Source organism: Amblyraja radiata, chromosome 2, assembly GCF_010909765.2.
Source record: "Amblyraja radiata isolate CabotCenter1 chromosome 2, sAmbRad1.1.pri, whole genome shotgun sequence".
NCBI classification, from domain to species: domain Eukaryota; kingdom Metazoa; phylum Chordata; class Chondrichthyes; order Rajiformes; family Rajidae; genus Amblyraja; species Amblyraja radiata.
In genome coordinates, this window is record NC_045957.1 from 25,008,623 (window position 1) to 25,027,650 (window position 19,028).

The 19,028-nt window shown below is 40.1% G+C and overlaps 1 protein-coding gene across 4 annotated transcripts in view; it reads left to right on the plus strand.

Annotated features, from left to right (window-relative positions):
* The window catches only part of obscn (obscurin, cytoskeletal calmodulin and titin-interacting RhoGEF), a 435,173-nt gene that overhangs the window by 103,106 nt on the left and 313,039 nt on the right, over window positions 1-19,028 (plus strand). For all 4 annotated transcript variants that reach the window (XM_033043588.1, XM_033043597.1, XM_033043606.1 and 1 more), the window contains exons 21-27: window positions 2,238-2,504; window positions 4,973-5,085; window positions 7,320-7,473; window positions 10,805-10,966; window positions 11,160-11,264; window positions 13,506-13,772; window positions 17,815-18,084. In XM_033043588.1, coding sequence (XP_032899479.1) covers window positions 2,238-2,504; window positions 4,973-5,085; window positions 7,320-7,473; window positions 10,805-10,966; window positions 11,160-11,264; window positions 13,506-13,772; window positions 17,815-18,084 — 1,338 coding nt within the window. The remainder of the gene's footprint in view (window positions 1-2,237; window positions 2,505-4,972; window positions 5,086-7,319; window positions 7,474-10,804; window positions 10,967-11,159; window positions 11,265-13,505; window positions 13,773-17,814; window positions 18,085-19,028) is intronic.

A 19,028-nucleotide genomic window follows, 5' to 3' on the forward strand; every position in this document is an offset into this window, starting at 1 on the left:
TGATGATTGACCTAAAATGTTAATTTCTCTCTCCATGGTTTCACCTCTTGAGAATATCAAATGTATTTTAATTCAGATTTCCATAATTTACCACATTTTAATACTACAATGAAAGTTTTCACGTAATTACAACATAAATTGCGATTTAAAACTGTTAAAAGTAATTTGGTGGGTGGAAGTTTACTTTCAAATTTTATTTTAATACAGAGGGTGATGCATATATGTATTGAGCTTCCAGAGGAAGTGGTAGAGGCAGATACAATTACAACATTTAAAATACGTTTGGACAGGTACATTGGAGAGGAAAGGTTTGGAGGAAAATGCATCAGGCACATGCAAATGAGACTAGGTGAAGCAACTTGTTGGCATGAATGTTGGACTGAATAACCTGCTTTCATGCTTTGTAGCTCTATGACACAGTGACTAAAGTTAACTCTTTTACAAGCTTTACATTGGAATATTTTTAAAGAAAATTGATTTATTTGTAGACCAAGTTAAGCAAGCAAGTGCAGCAGATGGTTAGTATGGCAAATGTTGGCCACAGCAAGAGGATTTAAATGCAGGAATATAGATGTCTTAATGCAATTGTGCATGACCTTGTTGCGACCACATTTTGAGTATAATGTGTAAATTTGCTCCTCATATCTGAGGAAGAATATTCTTGCTATGGAGGATTAAGCAAAACTCTTCAAAGTAATTATTGGGGTGGCAAGCTGACATATGGAGAGAGATTGAGATGACTCGGCCTGATCTTGCTCGATTTTACAAGAATGAGAAGGGAAAATTGTGAAATTCTGACTGAATAGATAAGATGCAGGAAGAATATTCCTGATGTTTTAAGAACAGGTCCCTTACTTGAATCTTTAACTGGTTTCTTTTTCCACAGATGCTTCTAAACTGCCTGAATTCTTCCAGCATTTATTATAATTTTAGATTCTAGGGTTTTATTTGTTTTCCATTTGATATTTCTGATGCTAGACAAGTCTACCATGGACAAAGCTGAGGGATGTATTTTAGGGAAGAAACAATTTCACCTAAAGAGAAGTGTTCTGATGTAGAGCATTGGTCACAGGATTCCAGCCGCAAAAGTGATCTTCCATCATCACCTTTCATCTCCTATTACCAAGCCAACTTTGGATCCAATGTGCCAACTTAGCTTAGATCTTATTAGGACCAATCTTTTGGGACTAGTCTTACAGTGGAACCTTGTCAAAGGCCTCACTGAGGTGGATGTAGGCTAAATCAACCACACTGAATTAATCTAAATATTTTGTTACTTTTTCTAAAAATGAATTCAAATTAGTCAGACCAGATTAAAACGTATCATATTATGGTCACTACCTCCTAATGGCTCCTTAACCTCAAGTTCCCTTATCAAATCCGGTTCATTACACAACACTAAATCCAGAATTGGCTTCTCCCTGGTAGGCTCCAGTACAAGCTGCTCTAAGAATCCATCACGGAGGGACTCCACAAACTCCATTTCATGTGGTCCAGTACCAACCTGATTTTCCCAGTCTACCTGCCTATTGAAATCTCCCCTAACAACTGTAGCATTACCTTTACGACATGCCAATTTTAACTCTTGATTCTTCTTGCACCCTATATCCAGGCTACTGTTTGGGGGCCTGTAGATAAGTCCCATTAGGGTCTTTTTACCCTTATAATTCCTTAGTTCTATCCATACTGACTCCACATCTTCTGGTTCGATGTCACCCCTTGCAAGGGACTGAATTTCATTCCTCACCAACAGAGCTACCCCATCCCCTCTGCCCACCTGTCTGTCTTTATGATAGGATGTATACCCTTGAATATTCAGTTCCCAGCCCTGGCCTCTTGCAGCCATGTCTCTGTAATTCCCACAACATCAAACTTGCCAATTTCTAACTGAGCCTCAAGCTCGTCCTCTTTATTTCTTATACTTCGCGCATTCATATACAACATGAATAGAGTCCAGTAATAAAATTGAAAGATGTTCAAAATTAAATGACCAAATTGTTCACATAAATCCCATTTTTTCCTTCGGTTCTGATATCCTGCAAACCAAACACCTTAATTCAAAGTGATGGTCATCATGAATATGTGGGGTCTCAAAATACCTAATTTCAGTATCCACAAATTGTGGTCTATTTCTTTCTAAGTTATTCATTTCGAGCAAGTTGTCATTTGTTGCATGTAATGTTTTGTATTTTACTGACACACTATGCACATTAATAAAACAACTTGGTTTTTATTAGTGAGAAAAATTAACCTGATCAAAGGATTGGAAGAGTTGAAGATACACGAGAAAGAAACTTGCACTTTTGAAGTTGAGCTTTCCCATGAAGAAGTGGAAGTAACCTGGTTGAAGGATAATGTCAGACTCAAATCAGGTCCCAACTGCAAGATTACTACCTTGGGCAAAAAGCATGCCCTGACATTGTCTGCTTTGAGAATTGAGGATTCAGGACTGATTAGCTTCAAAGCTGAAAGTATACATACATCTGGAAGACTCAATGTAACAGGTAAATTTATCTTTAAACTACAGGTTTTGTCAAGTTATTAAAGTGTTCCTGTTTTTGTAGAAGAAAATAAACATCTTGCCTCTTTGACTTCAATGCTAATTTAATGACTGGTCTTGGGATCATTTCCTTACTAAGATGTCCATATAGCCAGCCAGGCATTTTCTGATAGTTGCAAAATTTGTTTCTAGGTCATTCAATTCAATTCAATTTTCAGAATCATTTTTGTGATGCCCTCTATTGGTACATATGTGATTTTTCTGGTCATTCATATAATTGGCGGTGTGGTTACCAGAAAAAAACTTTTACGAGAAGAGAAGCAATCTTAGAAAATATACATCCTTATGCAAATTAATTGAATCAAGCATACATTCGGATATAACAATACAAGTTGCATGGGATGTATGGCATGGTACAAGGTCTTTCTAGAATATCCCAGATGCATCTGGAAATGTTTTTGCCACCACCGCAGCACTCTTCGCAGTAAATTGATATAATCATAATCGTAATTTATTAGCCAAGTATGTTTTGCAACATACGAAGAATTTGGTTTGCCATATAGTCATACCAAAAAAGCAACAAGACACACAACTACATTAGAAAATTGACATAAACATCCACCACAGCAGCTCCTCCACATTCCCCACTGTGATGGAAGGCAATAAAGTCTTATCTTCTTTCCTCCCACGGAAATGACGAACCATCCGCAGCCGGCAATTAAGCTCCCGTTAATCATTCCGTTAATTGGGTGCATCGGAACAACCCCATGGTAGCTGAAACAACCCCAGAACATCTTTTCAGGATGTTTGATGAACTGGTCAATGTGGCATTTTTTCACCGGTTCTCCGACTGATCTCCGAAGATGTTGGTTACATTGACCCTGAACTAGCTGGGATTGCACTATTGCATCATCCATTCAACTGAAGGCACATTTCACAATAATCACTGAAGAGAGTGCAATGACGAGAACTTTTTTGGAAGATTTAAAGGGTTTCAGAAAAATAAGAGCAAATGGTAGACAAAGAAACTTGTCAGATGAAAAAATAGCAATATCAGCCTGTGATTCAATTCATTTGCTCAAGGATGTATATTCTGATGATGATGATATATTAGAAATATATATTTTAGGTAAGTTTCACACATGCTTCCAGAAAACGAAACATCAGTTTGAGTAAAAAAAAGTCTACCCTCCTGCCTTGAAATGTGTTGCTGAAGTTTTAAGCTCTCCTATGTGATTTCCTGTTATGATTTCAGCCAATTGTTTTTATCACTTGATTACCATTGACTTCAATTTTATTAAATCTCAAATTGAATCAAATTCTGAGAGAGATACAGAGACTGCAGTTGCTGTAAACTGGATCAAATATTAAACTGCTGGAGGACTCAGCGAGTTGAGAAATCAGTTGTGGGGGGGGGGGGGGGGGAGGAATTGTCAATATTTCCCATCAAGAACTCGCATCAGGACTAATGCAGAGTCCCAACCCGAAAGGTTGACAACTCCTTTCTTTCCATAGATGCTGGTTGATCTGCTGAGTTTCTATGGCAGTTTTGTTATGTTCAGTTAAATTCTGCCATGAAATTGGGGCTGTTGTCATCCTTTCAAAATTCAGTGCGTTGGACATTGATTGTCCACAGGAATTATATGATGCAAGTTGGCTGATAATGCAGAACACATCTTGCATTTAAGCAGAGGGACTAATGTCATGGTTTAGAGACTTAAAGTTGGATAAGATGACACAGACACGGAGAATTCTTCAAGAAGACCAAAGCCTTTATTTGCCAACATCAGCTGGAACATTCAGAGACGACAGATCACCTGTCTGTTCTCTAACTGCTCTCCGATTCACAGAAACGAGTAGCTTTTATTTCAGTTCTTTAGCCCCATCTCTGCTTCTTTATCTTGCTTGCTGTACTCCTTTCACATCAATCTATCTTCAATTCTAATATTTTCTGCCTCGCCACCATTAAATCCCGACCTTGGTTAAATCTTATTAAACTTTACATTTCCCGTCCATATCTCGTCCCTCACTCGCCACCCTTAAATTAACTTCTAATGTCCCAGCTTGTCCTGCCACCATTACGTTTCAGTTCAAGCTAATTAAAGCCAAGGCTACACACACCATTTTACATTGTTACATATTGGTTTATATGTTTACACACAAAGATACAAATGTATTTATTAAGAATACAGATACACTACATAAAAGTAAAATTAAGTAAAAATAAGTAACTTGTTTAGCGCCTTGATTACTAGATAAATGTTAAGTGCTGCAAAACTAACAATCACGTGAGTCTGAGTACAATAAGCTGATTACATAAAATAGCTGACATCGCTGTCTATGATAAATGTCTTAATTAAGTCTTCTATAACTTCCATACTAATTAGCCATTTACTAAATTTTAACACTTCAGAGGTCAAACTTGTAAGTTTTGCTTTGCACATTGCAGTTATTCACTTTTTCTTTTAACAGAACCTCCAGCAACTTTTGTTAAACCGTTAGAGGATATCAAAGTTCCAGAGAAAGATAAAATTGTCTTGGAATGTGAGCTGTCAAGAGCCAACGCAGAAGTTAAATGGTTCAAGGTAAGAAGACACAAAAATTATCTATTAAGTAAATAGAAGGAATGGATGGCAGCTGTTATGACAGATAGAAAATATACTTAAAAACACTGGCGGCACAGCTGATAATGTATGTTTTGCACTGTTAATACATTGCTCTTCCCAAGTGGTTTCTCCAATGAAATTAGTTTATTTGCACATTGATGTACCCAAGGGCATTTGTTAGATGTTCTGCACGTGGAAGTAGGTAGTCTCAGTGGTGATAATGGTATAGTTTGGATGCTCACCTAAGGAAGGAAACGAGAGAAAAAGTTTGTAGTTAAACTAAGAACAGAAAATGCTGGAAAGTGCTGGAGTAACTCAGTGAGCTTCAGGTCGATTAGAAATTATGTTTTATATGGTGTCTCATCATAATCAATTCTATTCAGTCTTATTTCATAGGCATTTTGTATCTTTAACTCACCTAATTCTTGATTGACCATATACATCCTCCCAAGATATGGTGCTTCAAATTGAATTTATTTCACAGATACATTATTGATTGCTTGTCCTTGGGTTTTTGAGGCACAATTAACAAGCTGCACCTATGTCCCTCTTCAATTCTACTATCCAAGATTCCACAGATGTGGAACACCATAAAATGTGGAACACCATGAACCCAGAAGTTCATCTATATTCCAATGAATTATTACAAAAGGAAAGGTCATGTAACTTATATAATAACTTGAGCTGTTACCACAGAATTAAAATTCATACATTTGTAGAGTGAAACAGCACCAGGTTCATTCTGTACAGCCCCATCACTAAACTGCTTTCTCTATATCGAGATAATTTCTGACATAAAAATAATGACTGATATGAATGAATAAACTCCAATTAAATTTGTTGCTTTTGCACTAATAATAATTTACGTGCTTGACAATATTAATATTCCTGGGTAGAAATGTCAAACACTAGAGGGCATAGCATAGGGGTGGTGGAAGCAGACATGATAGTGAAGCTTAAGCGACATTTAGATAGGCACATGAATATGCAGGAATGGATGTATATGGATCATGTGCAGGGATTAGTTTAATTTAGCATCATGGTCAGCACAAACATCGGGGGCTGAAGGTCATGTTCCCGTGTAGGAAGGAACAACAGATGCTGGTTTAAACCAAAAATAGACACAGAAAGCTGAAGTAACAGTGGCTCGGGCAGCATCATTGGAGAAAAGGAATAGGTCATGTTTTGGGTCAAGACCCTTCTTCAGGCTGAGAGTCAGGGGAAAGGGAAATGTGAGATATAGATGGTGATTATAGTGAGATATAGAACAAATAAATGAAAGATATGCAAAAAGTAACGATGATCATAAAAACGTGAAAATGGTCCATTGTTGGCTGTGGGCTGGATGACAACGAGTTATACAGAGTGATCTAAATGCTTCTTAAATATTGCTATCATACCTGCGTCTCTCATCTCTGCAGACAGGTCATTCCAGGCCCCTGACACCCTTTGTAAAAATGTTTTCCTTGCAAATCTCCTTTAAATTTACCATTCTCATCCTAAACTTGTGCCCTCTGATATTTGACATTTCCACATGGGAAAAAGACTCAATTACCTCACCTATTCCTCTCATAATTGTATATACTTCAAACAGGTTGCCGTCCAGCCTTTGAAGCCTCAGAGAAAACAATCTAAGATTGTCCTTCTTATAGTTAATGCAGTTAATTCAGGCAACATCCCGGTAAACCTCTTCTGCAACATGACTTGGCAAATTTTATATTAAATGACCCAATGGATAAAGACAAGTGTGCCATATATTTTCTTTATCACCTATCTACTAGTATTGTCACTTTTACGGAACTATGCACTTGCATCCTAAGATCCCTTTGTTAATCAACAACCCCAAGAGTCTGTGGAATTCTCTGCCTCAGAGGGCAGTGGATGCAGGTTCTCTGGATGCTTTCAAGAGAGAGCTAGATAGGGCTCTTAAAAATAGCGAAGTCAGGGGATATGGGGAGAAGGCAGGAACGGGGTACTGATCAGCCATGATCACATTGAATGGCGGTGCTGGCTCGAAGGGCCAAATGGCCTACTGCACCTATTGTCTATTGTCTTCCATTTACCGCATACTTTTCTCTTGCTGTTGACCTAGAAAAATGTATCATCTCACACTTGTATGGATAAAACAATTAACTGAATGAATGATTTTAAATAATTTTTAGCTGTACATCACTGTAATTCATATCTCATCATTATGATTTCACTTTCTACAGAATAATATTGAGATTAAACCAGGGAAAGGATATAGCATTATATCTAAAGGAAGGAAGAGGAGTCTTATCATTTATCAATGTGGACATGAACATCAAGCACAATACACATGTGATGCAGTGGATAGCAAGTCATCAGCCATGCTTACTGTCCATGGTATGTGATTAGTAGTTATTGGTCCTTATTTATACTACTGTTAAGTTTTAATAAAGTAATTTCAATATCTATGGTCACTTGACCTTAAAGATTCCATCTGAAATATAAGATAGTGGACAATTGTACACATGCACATTTGTGTATAGGCATCCCAAGGTATGTGTAGTCAGCCTGCTTTTAATTGCATTTCTTATGCAAAGCAAAGCAAGCACTGGATATAGAGAAAATTCCAAAGAGAATGATATGCAATTCCATACGGATATCAAAAGAAAGAAGTGAATTTATTTTGGTTATATAGAGTCCACAAACCATCTATTCCATGTGCAGGCTAAGAAATTATTAATGTGAGCCATATTGTATCAATCTTCTTCTTCTTTTCGTGTCCATCTTGTTACAAATGTTTACCTTGACCTCGCTGTCATCGTCCGTCCTGAAAAGGGCGCAAGCTTCCGGCTACAATCAGTGGAAGCCATCACTTGTCGCAATAGATGATGGTGGTAGCAGCTCGGGATACTTGCAGTTTCCATCCCCGCGACGTGGACGCTTCTGCTATGGGGTCATTGTATCAATGATAAGCTACAAGAGGATTAAGTGTGTTGCCAGGGAAATGTATGTGTGGCCTCTGCAGCATTGAAGATGATGTTGAGGTTGGGAAAAATATGTGATAAATTCTCGTTAGGTTAAGGTTTAATTTATTCGAGTCAAGATGATAACCTGACAGTAGTCTTCAGGTTTACAGGAAAGTAAAATTGAAAACATAAAAAATAAGAACACAACGTCTGGTCCCTCGTGCTTGCTCCACTCTTCAGTAAGATCATGGTTGAACTTTTATCTCAGTACCATCTCCTGCACTTACTCCACATCTCTTGATTTTTTTTAAATCTAAAGAATTAGCTATCTATACCCAGTGACCAAGCTACCACAATGCTCTTGGGCAGAGAATTTCAAAGATTCACATTGTGCTCAGTAAAGATATTTCTCATCATCTACGTCGCAAATAGTTGTTTCCATATTTTGAGACTGATTCTAGTTCCCAGTGAATGGAAACCCCTTCGCTGCACCTACCCTGTCTTGCCTTTTTAAGAATTTTGAAATAACTATTATATTTCATTTCTTTGTCCAGATCATTGATATAAATTGTGAAAAGTTGGCAGCAAGTACTGATCTTTGGGCACTAGTCATAATCTCCCAACCACAAATCGATTTGTTTAATCCTGCTCTGTGTTTTCCATCAGTTAACCAATTTATCAACCAATGCCAGCAGATTGCCATGCCCTCTAATATTGTTTAATCATATCTTGTTGGTATCATATCAAAAGCCTTCTCAAAGTCTAAATACAATGTGCCAACTAGTTTATTCTGATCTGTTTTGTTAATTACAACCTCAAAAAATTCTAACTAAACAGTGAAATAATTGAACAAGATGAAAGGCTTGAGTTGGCTGCACCTATGCTCTCTGGAATTTAGGAGAATGTGATCTATCTCACCTGCAATCATCCTACTTGAAACCATACAGGAAAAGAAAATAGTCAGCTTGTGTAGATCTGGTCAAATTCTTATGTAATCTTAATAATCACATTGGTCATGATGACAAAGGCACAAAACCATAGTTGCTGGAATTTGGAGCAAAAAAAACTAATTGCTGGAGGAACTCACCATTCTTTAAGCATAATTCTTAACTCTTTTATTATTATTAAATAACAATAACTGACATGGTAGGTGGCATGCAGGAACAGAAAGAAAGCAGGAGAGCTCTTGGTTTTACAGTACATTCAGAAAGTATTCAGACCCCTTCACTTTTTCCACATTTTGTTACATTACAGCCTTACTTTAAAATTGATTACATTTTTTTTTTTAAAATCATCAATCTACGCAAAATACCCCTAAAATGAAGATGTGGAAGCAGGTCTTTAGACATTTTTGCAAAGTAATTAAAAATAAATAACTGAAATATCACATTTACATGTATATTCAGACCCTTTGCTATGACACTCAAAATTGAGCAAAATTGTCCGTAGACCTCCGAGACAGGTGTGTCGAGACACAGATCTGGGGTAGGGTATAAAACAATTTCTGCAGCATTGCACGTCCCGAAGGTCTTAAATGGAAGCACTTTGGAAGCATTTGGACTCTTCATAGAGCTGGCCGCCCGGCCAAACTGAGCAATTGGGGGAGAAGGGCCTTAGTCAGGGAGGTGACCAAGAACCCGATGGTCACTCTAACAGAGCTCCAGAGTTCCTCTGTGGAGATGGGAGAAACTTCCAGAAGGACAACTTCTGCAGCACTCCACCAATCAGGCCTTTATGGTAGAGTGGCCAGTCGGAAGTCACTCCTCAGTAAAAGGCACATGACAGCCCGCTTGGAGTGTGCCAAAAGGAACCTAAAGGACTCTCAGACCATCAGAAACAAGATTATCTGGTCTGATTAAACTAAGATTGAACTCTTTGGCCTGAATGCCAAGTGTCACGTCTGGAGGAAACCAGGCACCGCTCATCACCTGGCCAATACCATACCTACGGTGAAGCATGGTGGTGGCAGCAGCAAGCTGTGGGGATGTTTTTCAGCAGCAGGAACTGAGAGACTAGTCAGGATCGAGGGAAAGATGAACGGACGAAAGTACATAGAGATCCTTGATGAAAACCTGCTCCAGAGCGTTCTGGACTTCAGACTGGGGCAGAGGTTCACCTTCCAACAGGACAACGACCCTCAGCACACAGCCAAGACAACATAGGAGTGGCTTTGTGACAAGTCTGTGAATGTCCTTGAGTGGCCCAGCCAGAACCCGGACTTGAACCCGATCGAACATCTCTGGAGGGACCTGAAATAGCTGTGCATTGACACTCTCCCATCCAACCTGCCAATGTTTGTGAGGATCTGCTGTGAAGAATGATCCAAATACAGGTGTGCCAAGCTTGTAGTCATACCCAAGAAGTTGTAATCTTGAGACTGTAATTGCTGCCAAAGGTGCCTCAACAAAGTACAGAGTAAAGGGTCTGAATATTGACTGAAGCGTGATATTTTTAATTACTTTACAAAAATGTCTAAACACCTGTTTTCGCTTTTTTAATATAGGGTATTGTGAGTAGATTAATGATTGAAAAAAAAATGAATTTAATCCGTTTTAGAATAAGGCTGTAACGTAATAAAATGTGGAAAAAGTGAAGGGGTCTGAATACTTTCTGAATGCACTGTATATATTAGCTTCATAGCTTCAGAATATTTCTAGTGGTTAAACTGTTACTGAAGTGATGGCAAGAAATGTTATGGAGGTAAATTCAAGCACTGAGTAGAAATATAACTTCATTTTCTTCTTTTGTATGTCTTTCTTTAGCTCGTGATATCAAAGTAGTCCAGCCTCTGGAAGACCTTGAAGTGATTGAAAAGGAGAATGCCACCTTCTTATGCGAAATTTCACATGATGAAGTTCATATTCAATGGTTTAAGAATGATGTGAAAATCAGGGCTGGGGAAAACGTGAAGTTTCGTCAGGAAGGTAGGATCTTTTTTATTGCATTTTGATTTGATTTTCCAAATTATTTTAAAGTACAATTTGTTAAAATTGCTATTATCCAAATGCATGCTTCAAAAAAGAACCAGATAATGGATGCTCTAGAGCCCATTATGCCACACAGATTTTGTCTTTTCATGTTGTTGATATAGAGTATAACCAAATGTATTGTTTATAGGAAGGAAACATATTCTAATCTTTAAATCCATAAAACCTGAAGATGCTGCAGTGATCAAGTTTGTTGCTGAAACTGCTACTAGTCAAGCTTTCCTTCGAATTAAAGGTAAGAATTCTTGGAGAAGCATTATTAATTTTGAGAGTGAAGTACCACTGCTGGCAAATTCATTTCACTTGCACTTTATGTGCAGGTAACAAATAAATCTGATTGATTGATTGATTGATTGAAGGCTCTTGCACTACAATCCTGCCTTAATTTTCTTTACAAAATTGAATTATTTTTTAGAGAATGAAATTTTAAAATTTACTAAAAGAAAAGTAAATATTAATAAGTTCCAGAAAGCCATGTCTGTTTGACTTTTTGATATGCTGGGTTTGTTTTCCCTGGAGCGAAGGAAGTTGCGGTGGTCACCTGATAGAGCTATATATATAATTAGAAGAGGCAGATTCTTTTTCCCCCCATGGTAAAAGTAGGTATGTTGCAAAGCCTACCTGAAGCATCGTTGAAAATCTGCCGCTGCGGGTGTGCGCGATTTTGGCGCCATTTAGAGGGGGCGGGTTTAAAACGCGATTTTCTCTAGGCTGTTCAAATCGAAGATGTTCAGCCTAGTTAATTATTAACGAAAAATCGCTGAAAGACCCCGTCGCAAAAGCTATTATTAGTTTTAAAGGCCGTATGACGAATGTTTTTTTTTCATCTTTATTTAACAAAGCGAATTTGTATTTCCATATGAAATACTGAAAATTAACGCGGGGCCCCCCATGGGCGCGGGGCCCAATTTGGAAAAATCGGTCCAATCGGCCTAGGGCCGGCCCTGCCTGTGATGCTTGGCCGCTCAATCTTAAAACATCAAGACTAATTTAATGAGAATGTTGATGAATTCCAGGAGGTAATTTACCCCAAACACAATTTGTTCCTGGATTCAGAAGTGGATATACGTTACCTTTAATCCCAGGAGTCTGCCTAAGAAGAAAGACTAAGGTTGATTTGAGATCCTGGCCTGAGCAGTCTTGGCAAAACTTAAACTGGGCATAAATGAATATGTTGTTGGAGAATATGTGCTTCTTAGTAACACTCTCAAAAACACCTTCCATTAATTTGCCATCAAGAGTGTTTAATTGTCAAATGCACAGGGGCTGGAACAATGAGATTCTTGAAGTTGCAGAAATTGTACTTAGCTTTGTTGCTGTTTCTGTAAGATGGAAGCATTCAAATTGGCTGAAGTTGACCTCTGTGATGGTTCCTCTCTGGACTTGGATGTTAGTTGAAATCTCTCAGTGACTTCTCTACTTGCTTACACACTGCACCACCATTGTACATTTCTGAAGTACACAGAAGTGCATTTAGAGATATGAGATGAAGATCATCAAATTAGTTAACGATCAATTTATGTAATTTTTATATTTAAATTGGAACTATATAGAAAGAAATATAGTGAAATTCGACTTGGGGTAATGTAGAACAAGTAATATCAACTTGTTTGTGAATGGAAATAAATAGTTGGGTCGTATAAAATGGATAGTTTTCTGTAATCGCTTACCAAGCCACGCAGTTGTATAGGGCTCTGGTAAGACCACATCTGGAGTATTGCATACAGTTTTGGTCTCCTAATTTGAGAAAGCACATCCTTGTTATTGGGGCAGTACAGAGTAGGTTCACAAGATTGATCCCTGGAATGGCGGGACTGTCATATGAGGAAAGATTGAAAAGACTAGGCTTGTATTCACTGGAGTTTAGAAGGATGAGGGGGTATCTTATAGAAACATATACAATTATAAAAGGACTGGACAAGCTAGATGCAGGAAAAATGTTCCCAATGTTGGGCGAGTCCAGAACCAGGGGCCACAGTCTTAGAATAAAGGGAAGGCCATTTAAGACTGAGGTGAGAAAAAACTTTTTCACCCAGGGAGTTGTGAATTTATGGAATTCCCTGCCACAGAGGGCAGTGGAGGCCAAATCACTGGATGAATTTAAGAGAGAGTTAGAGCTCTAGGGGCTAGTGGGATCAAGGGATATGGGGAGAAGGCAGGCACGGGTTATTGATTGGGGACGATCAGCCATGATCACAATGAATGGCGGTGCTGGCTCGAAGGGCTGAATGGCCTCCTCCTGCACCTATTTTCTATGTTTTCAGTTCCAGTGTAATTAAGGATGGGCAATAGATTCTGGTGGTGCCAGTGATTCTGTCCCATGGATGAATAACAAAAATTGTAATAAAAATGAATATTTTTGTCCATCTTTATAACTGTATCTTTTTAATTCTGGATTAGAATACCTGACTGGCATTTGGCATAATTTCATAGCTTCAATGTTCAAATCAAACTACTGTTCAAATATGTTTTTCAGAATTGCCAGTTACAATTGTGAAACCCTTGAGAGAGAAAATTGGCATGGAGAAGCACCGTGTCTTTTTTGAATGCAAGGTTTCCAGACGAAATGCTGTGGTCAAATGGTATAATAATGGAAAGGAGATTCATCCCTCTGAAAAGTATGAGATTGTGAGTGAAGATTTGTACAGGAAGCTCGTAATAAATAATATTGCTTTTGAAGATGAAGGCAACTACATGTGTGACGCAGGAGATGACAAAAGCACAGCAATGTTATACGTTGAAGGTAATGATATGCTTTAAAATAGGTTTTAGAAGCATTAATTTTGAAATGTTCTACTTGTATCCAGGAAGAGTGGAACTAAAAATGTCTTAAATCAAGTAATTTTTTTATGGTTTTGTTTATAAAATATCCTAATGCTTGGTTAAATAGGACAGTACATGGTTTGCAACTATTCTATATGAATTGCAATCATTGCTATTAATGTTTTAAATCCACATTGGTTCTTGATCCCCTCTTTAGGTTCTTTTATTTCCATAAACCACATTGGTTCTTGATTCTCTCTTTAGGTTCTTTTAAATACACATTGGTTCTTGATCCCCTCTTTACGTTGTTTTATTTCCATAAACCATGATGTTTTAATAAAGTGGATGAGTGGGTAAACTCCTATACGGCTCTAACTGCCAAATGAGAGGATCATGAGAGAAGCTGGGGTTGATACCTCCTCCAGTTTTTGTAGCTTTTGGTTTGCAAATGTACTGTTGAAAAGAAAGAACAGAAAAAATATGGGAGCGTGTTGGTAATGGTGATAGTTCGAGCCTGCACCGCCATTCAATATGATCATGGCTGATCATCCAACTCAGTATCCTGTACCTGCCTTCTCTCCATACCCCCTGATCCCTTTAGCCACAAGGGCCACATCTAACTCCCTCTTAAATATAGCCAATGAACTGGCCTCAACTACCTTCTGCGGGAGAGAATTCCAGAGATTCATCACTCTCTGTGTGAAAAAAGTTTTCCTCATCTCGGTCCTAAAAGATTTCCCCTTTATCCTTAAACTGTGACCCCTTGTTCTGGACTTCCCCAACATCGGGAACAATCTTCCTGCATCTAGCCTGTCCAACCCCTTAAGAATTTTGTAAGTTTCTATAAGATTCCCCTTCAATCTTCTAAAACAGACAGAAGAAAATGAAAATATAACATAAATTGATTATTGAAGAACAGGAGATGAGTGAAATAATCTCCCCCCCCCCCCCCCCCCCCCCTAGATTTAGTTTAGTTTAATTTAGTTTAGTTTAGAGATACAGCGTGGAAACAGGGACTTCCGCCCACCGAGTTCGTGCCAACCAGCGATCTGCACACTAACACGATCCTACACACATTAGGACAATTTATTACCATACCAAGCCAATTAACCTACAAACCTGGATATCTTTGGAGTGTGGGAGGAAACGGCCGATTTCGGAGAAAACCCATGCAGGTCACGTGGAGAACGTACAAACTCCGAAAAACAAGTGCCCATAGTCAGGATCGAACCCGGGTCTCTGGCACTGTAAGGCAACAAATCTACCGCTGTGCCACCATGCTGCCCCTAGGTATGATAATATTTGAAAGACATTTGAACAGGAACATGGATAAGAACTTATTGAGGTATATGTGGCTAATGCAGACAAGCTAAATTGGGCATGTTTGTTGGCCAAATTGGACCAAAGTATCTATATCCATGCTGTATTGCTCTGACTATGACTCTTAAGATAAAATTTGGGCCTACTCAGGCTTTGGAATTCTGTAAGACTCACTTTTTGACACAGTTCATGTTGGATAAACTCTGTCAGAACTGGACAAAATAGAAAGCAAACCATGAAGGTGGAGGGGTGTTTGTGGGGGCGGAAGGGGGTCAAATGAGTGGAACAAAGTGAATATTGTGGAGAGAGAGTGATCTGGTAACTTAATCATTTAACATCAGATTCATCTTTGTCTGTGTTATGTAATGGTAATAAACGAGTTTGGTATTCCGTAAAACGCAAGGAATCATGGGATTTGTCAAAGGTCATTCACCATAAAGAAAAACCGAACGAAGCACTGGCTGAAGAAACTGTATAAATTCTTATCTTTATTCATAATTTATGTGTAAATATATATTTCATCTGAGGAACGGGGGTGCCGTGTGGTCACATTATAGGAAAATTAATGTATTCCAGACTGGAGCACAATGATGATAGTTTCTGAGTCAAACAATTCTGTTAATTTCAAGGCTATGGAATTCTTCAGCCTCATCTATGAATACGAATGAGCATTGAAATTCTCGATTCCAGAGAGACTCCCATAAATGGTTAGCTCCTCAAAGGAATAGGTAGCGGGAGAGTGGAGTGTAACAGCAAGAGAGATGGGGCAGATGCGAGTGGGAGACGGGCGAGCGTGCACACGGACCTGTGCCCCATCTGCGGCCAGGATCCAGCCCCGGTCCCCGGCGCCATGGGCGCCGCCGAGCCCCTGCTGGGCCGCCCCACCCCCCCCCCCCGGGCGTCCCGTCCCCGCTTGGGGGGCGCCGGAGACATCCCAGCGGCCCTAGGCCCACAGCCAGCGCGGAGAAGAAGCGCCCCCAGCTCAACCGCCTGTCCCACATGGCCAACCGACTGAACCAGCGGCCCCAGGTCCACAGTCAGCACAGAGAAGAAGCGCCAACTCCCACCCAACCCCGTTCCAACTCCCTAAGAACGCTCTCCCTGACTGGCGGGGACCGCCAGCGGCTGCCGGCCAACCCCCCCCGGCGCGGGCGAAAGCCGAGCACCAGCCATCAACGGGGATACACACAAAGTGCTGCAGCAATTCAGCTGCCTTCTACCCACACCGGCTGTAAGCCCGGCCCGACACCTCCGACCGCCTCTGGCCTCCCCTGGACAGGGACGGGACACCCAGGAGGGGACGAGGACGGCCCAGCAGCAACTCAACAGCGCCCGCAGTGCCGGAGACCTGGGCCTGACCCTGAACACGGACTAACTAGCACGATCTTGCTCACTCACCAAAGCATAAAGCAATAAAAACGACAAAATAATCTTAGCTTTTAACAAAGGAACAATAAATACAACTAACTTATAGGTTGAAAGCAGTTTTGCCTTAGCTAGAAGAATTAAACCTGGAAAAAACTGAAGAAATGAAGGTGTATATGTACACAGCTACACTGCTTTCCAGCAATGTTTATGCATAGTTGTACAAAATTGTACAAGGCATTGGTGAGACGAAATCTGGTGTATGGTGTACAATTTTGGTCGCCCAATTATAGGAAGGATGTCAACAAAATAGAGAGAGTACAGAGGAGATTTACTAGCTCCAAATCCAGCGCGGCCCGCGGCCGGACGCCCGTAGCCCCAGCTCCGCGATGTTGGGAGTCGGCGGCCACAGCGCTGGGATACTAGCGGGGAGCGGGCAATGCCTTACCGGTCGCCGTGCGGTAAGCTCTGGAGTGCTGTGGCCGCCGACTCCCAACATCGCGGAGCTGGGTCTGCGGGCGTCCGGCCGCGGGCGGCGCTGGATTTGGAGCACCACGCAGCCAGGGGTAGAGTTGCCGGGGTCGGAGCTACAACCCGCAGCCCCAGCTCCGCGATGTTGGGAGTCGGTGGCCACAGCGCTCCGGAGCTTACTGCACGGCGACCCGGTAAGGCATTGCCCGATCCCCGCCTCTCACCAGGTAGGGGACTAAGAATTAAAGTTTCCCCCTTCACCCCCACCCCCCCCCCTCTTCACATAAAAGCCCTCCAAACTAACTGACTATCATTTAAGCAATGATTTACAGATGTTTAAGTGTCTCCCCGGTCTCCGGGGAGGAGGCAGCCGCTACAGTAGTACAGACCTGGGTTGACCGTGGGTCGTTTCGGGCCAAGTTTGGCGCCAAACGCGAGCTTTGATGTGCATCCTGGAAAAAATGTCCGGTTTTCGGAGCCTTGCGGTTTCCGGAACTCCGGATAAAAGGTTGTGCACCTGTACAAGATTTTGCCCATCATAATCTTATACACTTATATCTGGTCACTGTTTTCTATCGTTCCAGGGAAAACAAACCCTGTTTATCCAATCACTTGCCATAACTAAAGTCCTCCAATCTAAGCAACATTCTGCACTCTCCAGCACAGTCACATCCTTCGTATAGTTTGGTGACCAGAATTACGCACAATATTCAAAGTTCAGTCCAATAAATGTTTTACAAAGTTGCACCATGATATTCAAACTCAAATTGTATGCCCCAACCAAGCATGCCATGTTTCTTCTTAATGTATAAATGTTCATAGTGGAATATTCACTTAAGCTTTTGCTAAATATGCCTTATTGACAGATCAATCAATTACCATCATTAAGCCGATATCTGATGTGGAAGTGACAGAGCCAAATGACGCCAGCCTCGAATGCGAGATTTCAGTTGCTGATGTGAAACCTCCAAAATGGTTACTAAATGGTGAAGTTCTTCATCCTTCTGAAATTGTGGACATTGAGCATTGTGGTACTATTCATCGTCTAATTCTTAAAAATACACATTGCAAGATGACTGGCATTGTACAGTTTACTGCTGGGAAATCGAAATCTGAAGCAAGGCTAACCATTAAAGGTATTCATACACGAAAGAGACTTGAATATAAGCGTGTGGTTTTACAGACACAGACAGTATTTGTTCATAACCTGAAAATTCCTTTGTCTCCACAGATGCTGTGTAACCTGTTGAGTTCTTTCAGCAATTTATATTTTACAACAGTATCTAGTACTTTGCTGTCATAACCCTGTTATTCATAGTTTCTAACATGACAAGCAATTGGCGAAATAAAAATCAGAACTTCAAAGCAACTTTAAATCTATTTGTCACTGTTTGTCTTCTAAATTGAGAGTAAAAAAATTGGAGGATTTTAAATTTAGAACAATGGGGTTTAAATCAAATAAGGACACAAAATGCTGGATTAACTCAGCAGGTCAGGCAGCATCTCTGGAGAACATGGATATGTGATGTTTTGGGTTCGGACCCTTCTTCAGATGGAATAATTTGAAGAAGGAATAATGAATTAAAGCGAGAACTGACATGTTTAAGATTAAAGAATGCAAAACTTTGATATTCTATTATCAAAGCAATTTTAAAAACAGTGATAAGTGCAGCAATGTTTGATTAGATACACTAAGGTATACCCACCCAATATAATCCCAAAATAAGATTCCAACTGCATCCTTCCCCATTACCCCAAGATTATCTGCTTTTATATCCATGTTTTGTCCACCTCTGGTTCAGTCATTTACAACTGCGGCACAGTGATGCAGCAGTAATGTTACTGCCTTATAGTGTCAGAGACCTGAGTTTGATCCTGACTTTGGGTGCTGTCTATACGGAGTTCTCCCGTTCTCCCTGTAACCACGTGTATTTTCTCCGGATGCTCCGGTTTCCTCCTGCATTCCAAAAACGTGCAGGTTTGTAGGTTAATTGGCCTCTGTAAATTGTCCCTAGTGTCAAAAGGCATGTTCACGCTGTATCTCTAAACTATATTAAACTAAACTGAGATGGTGCATGTT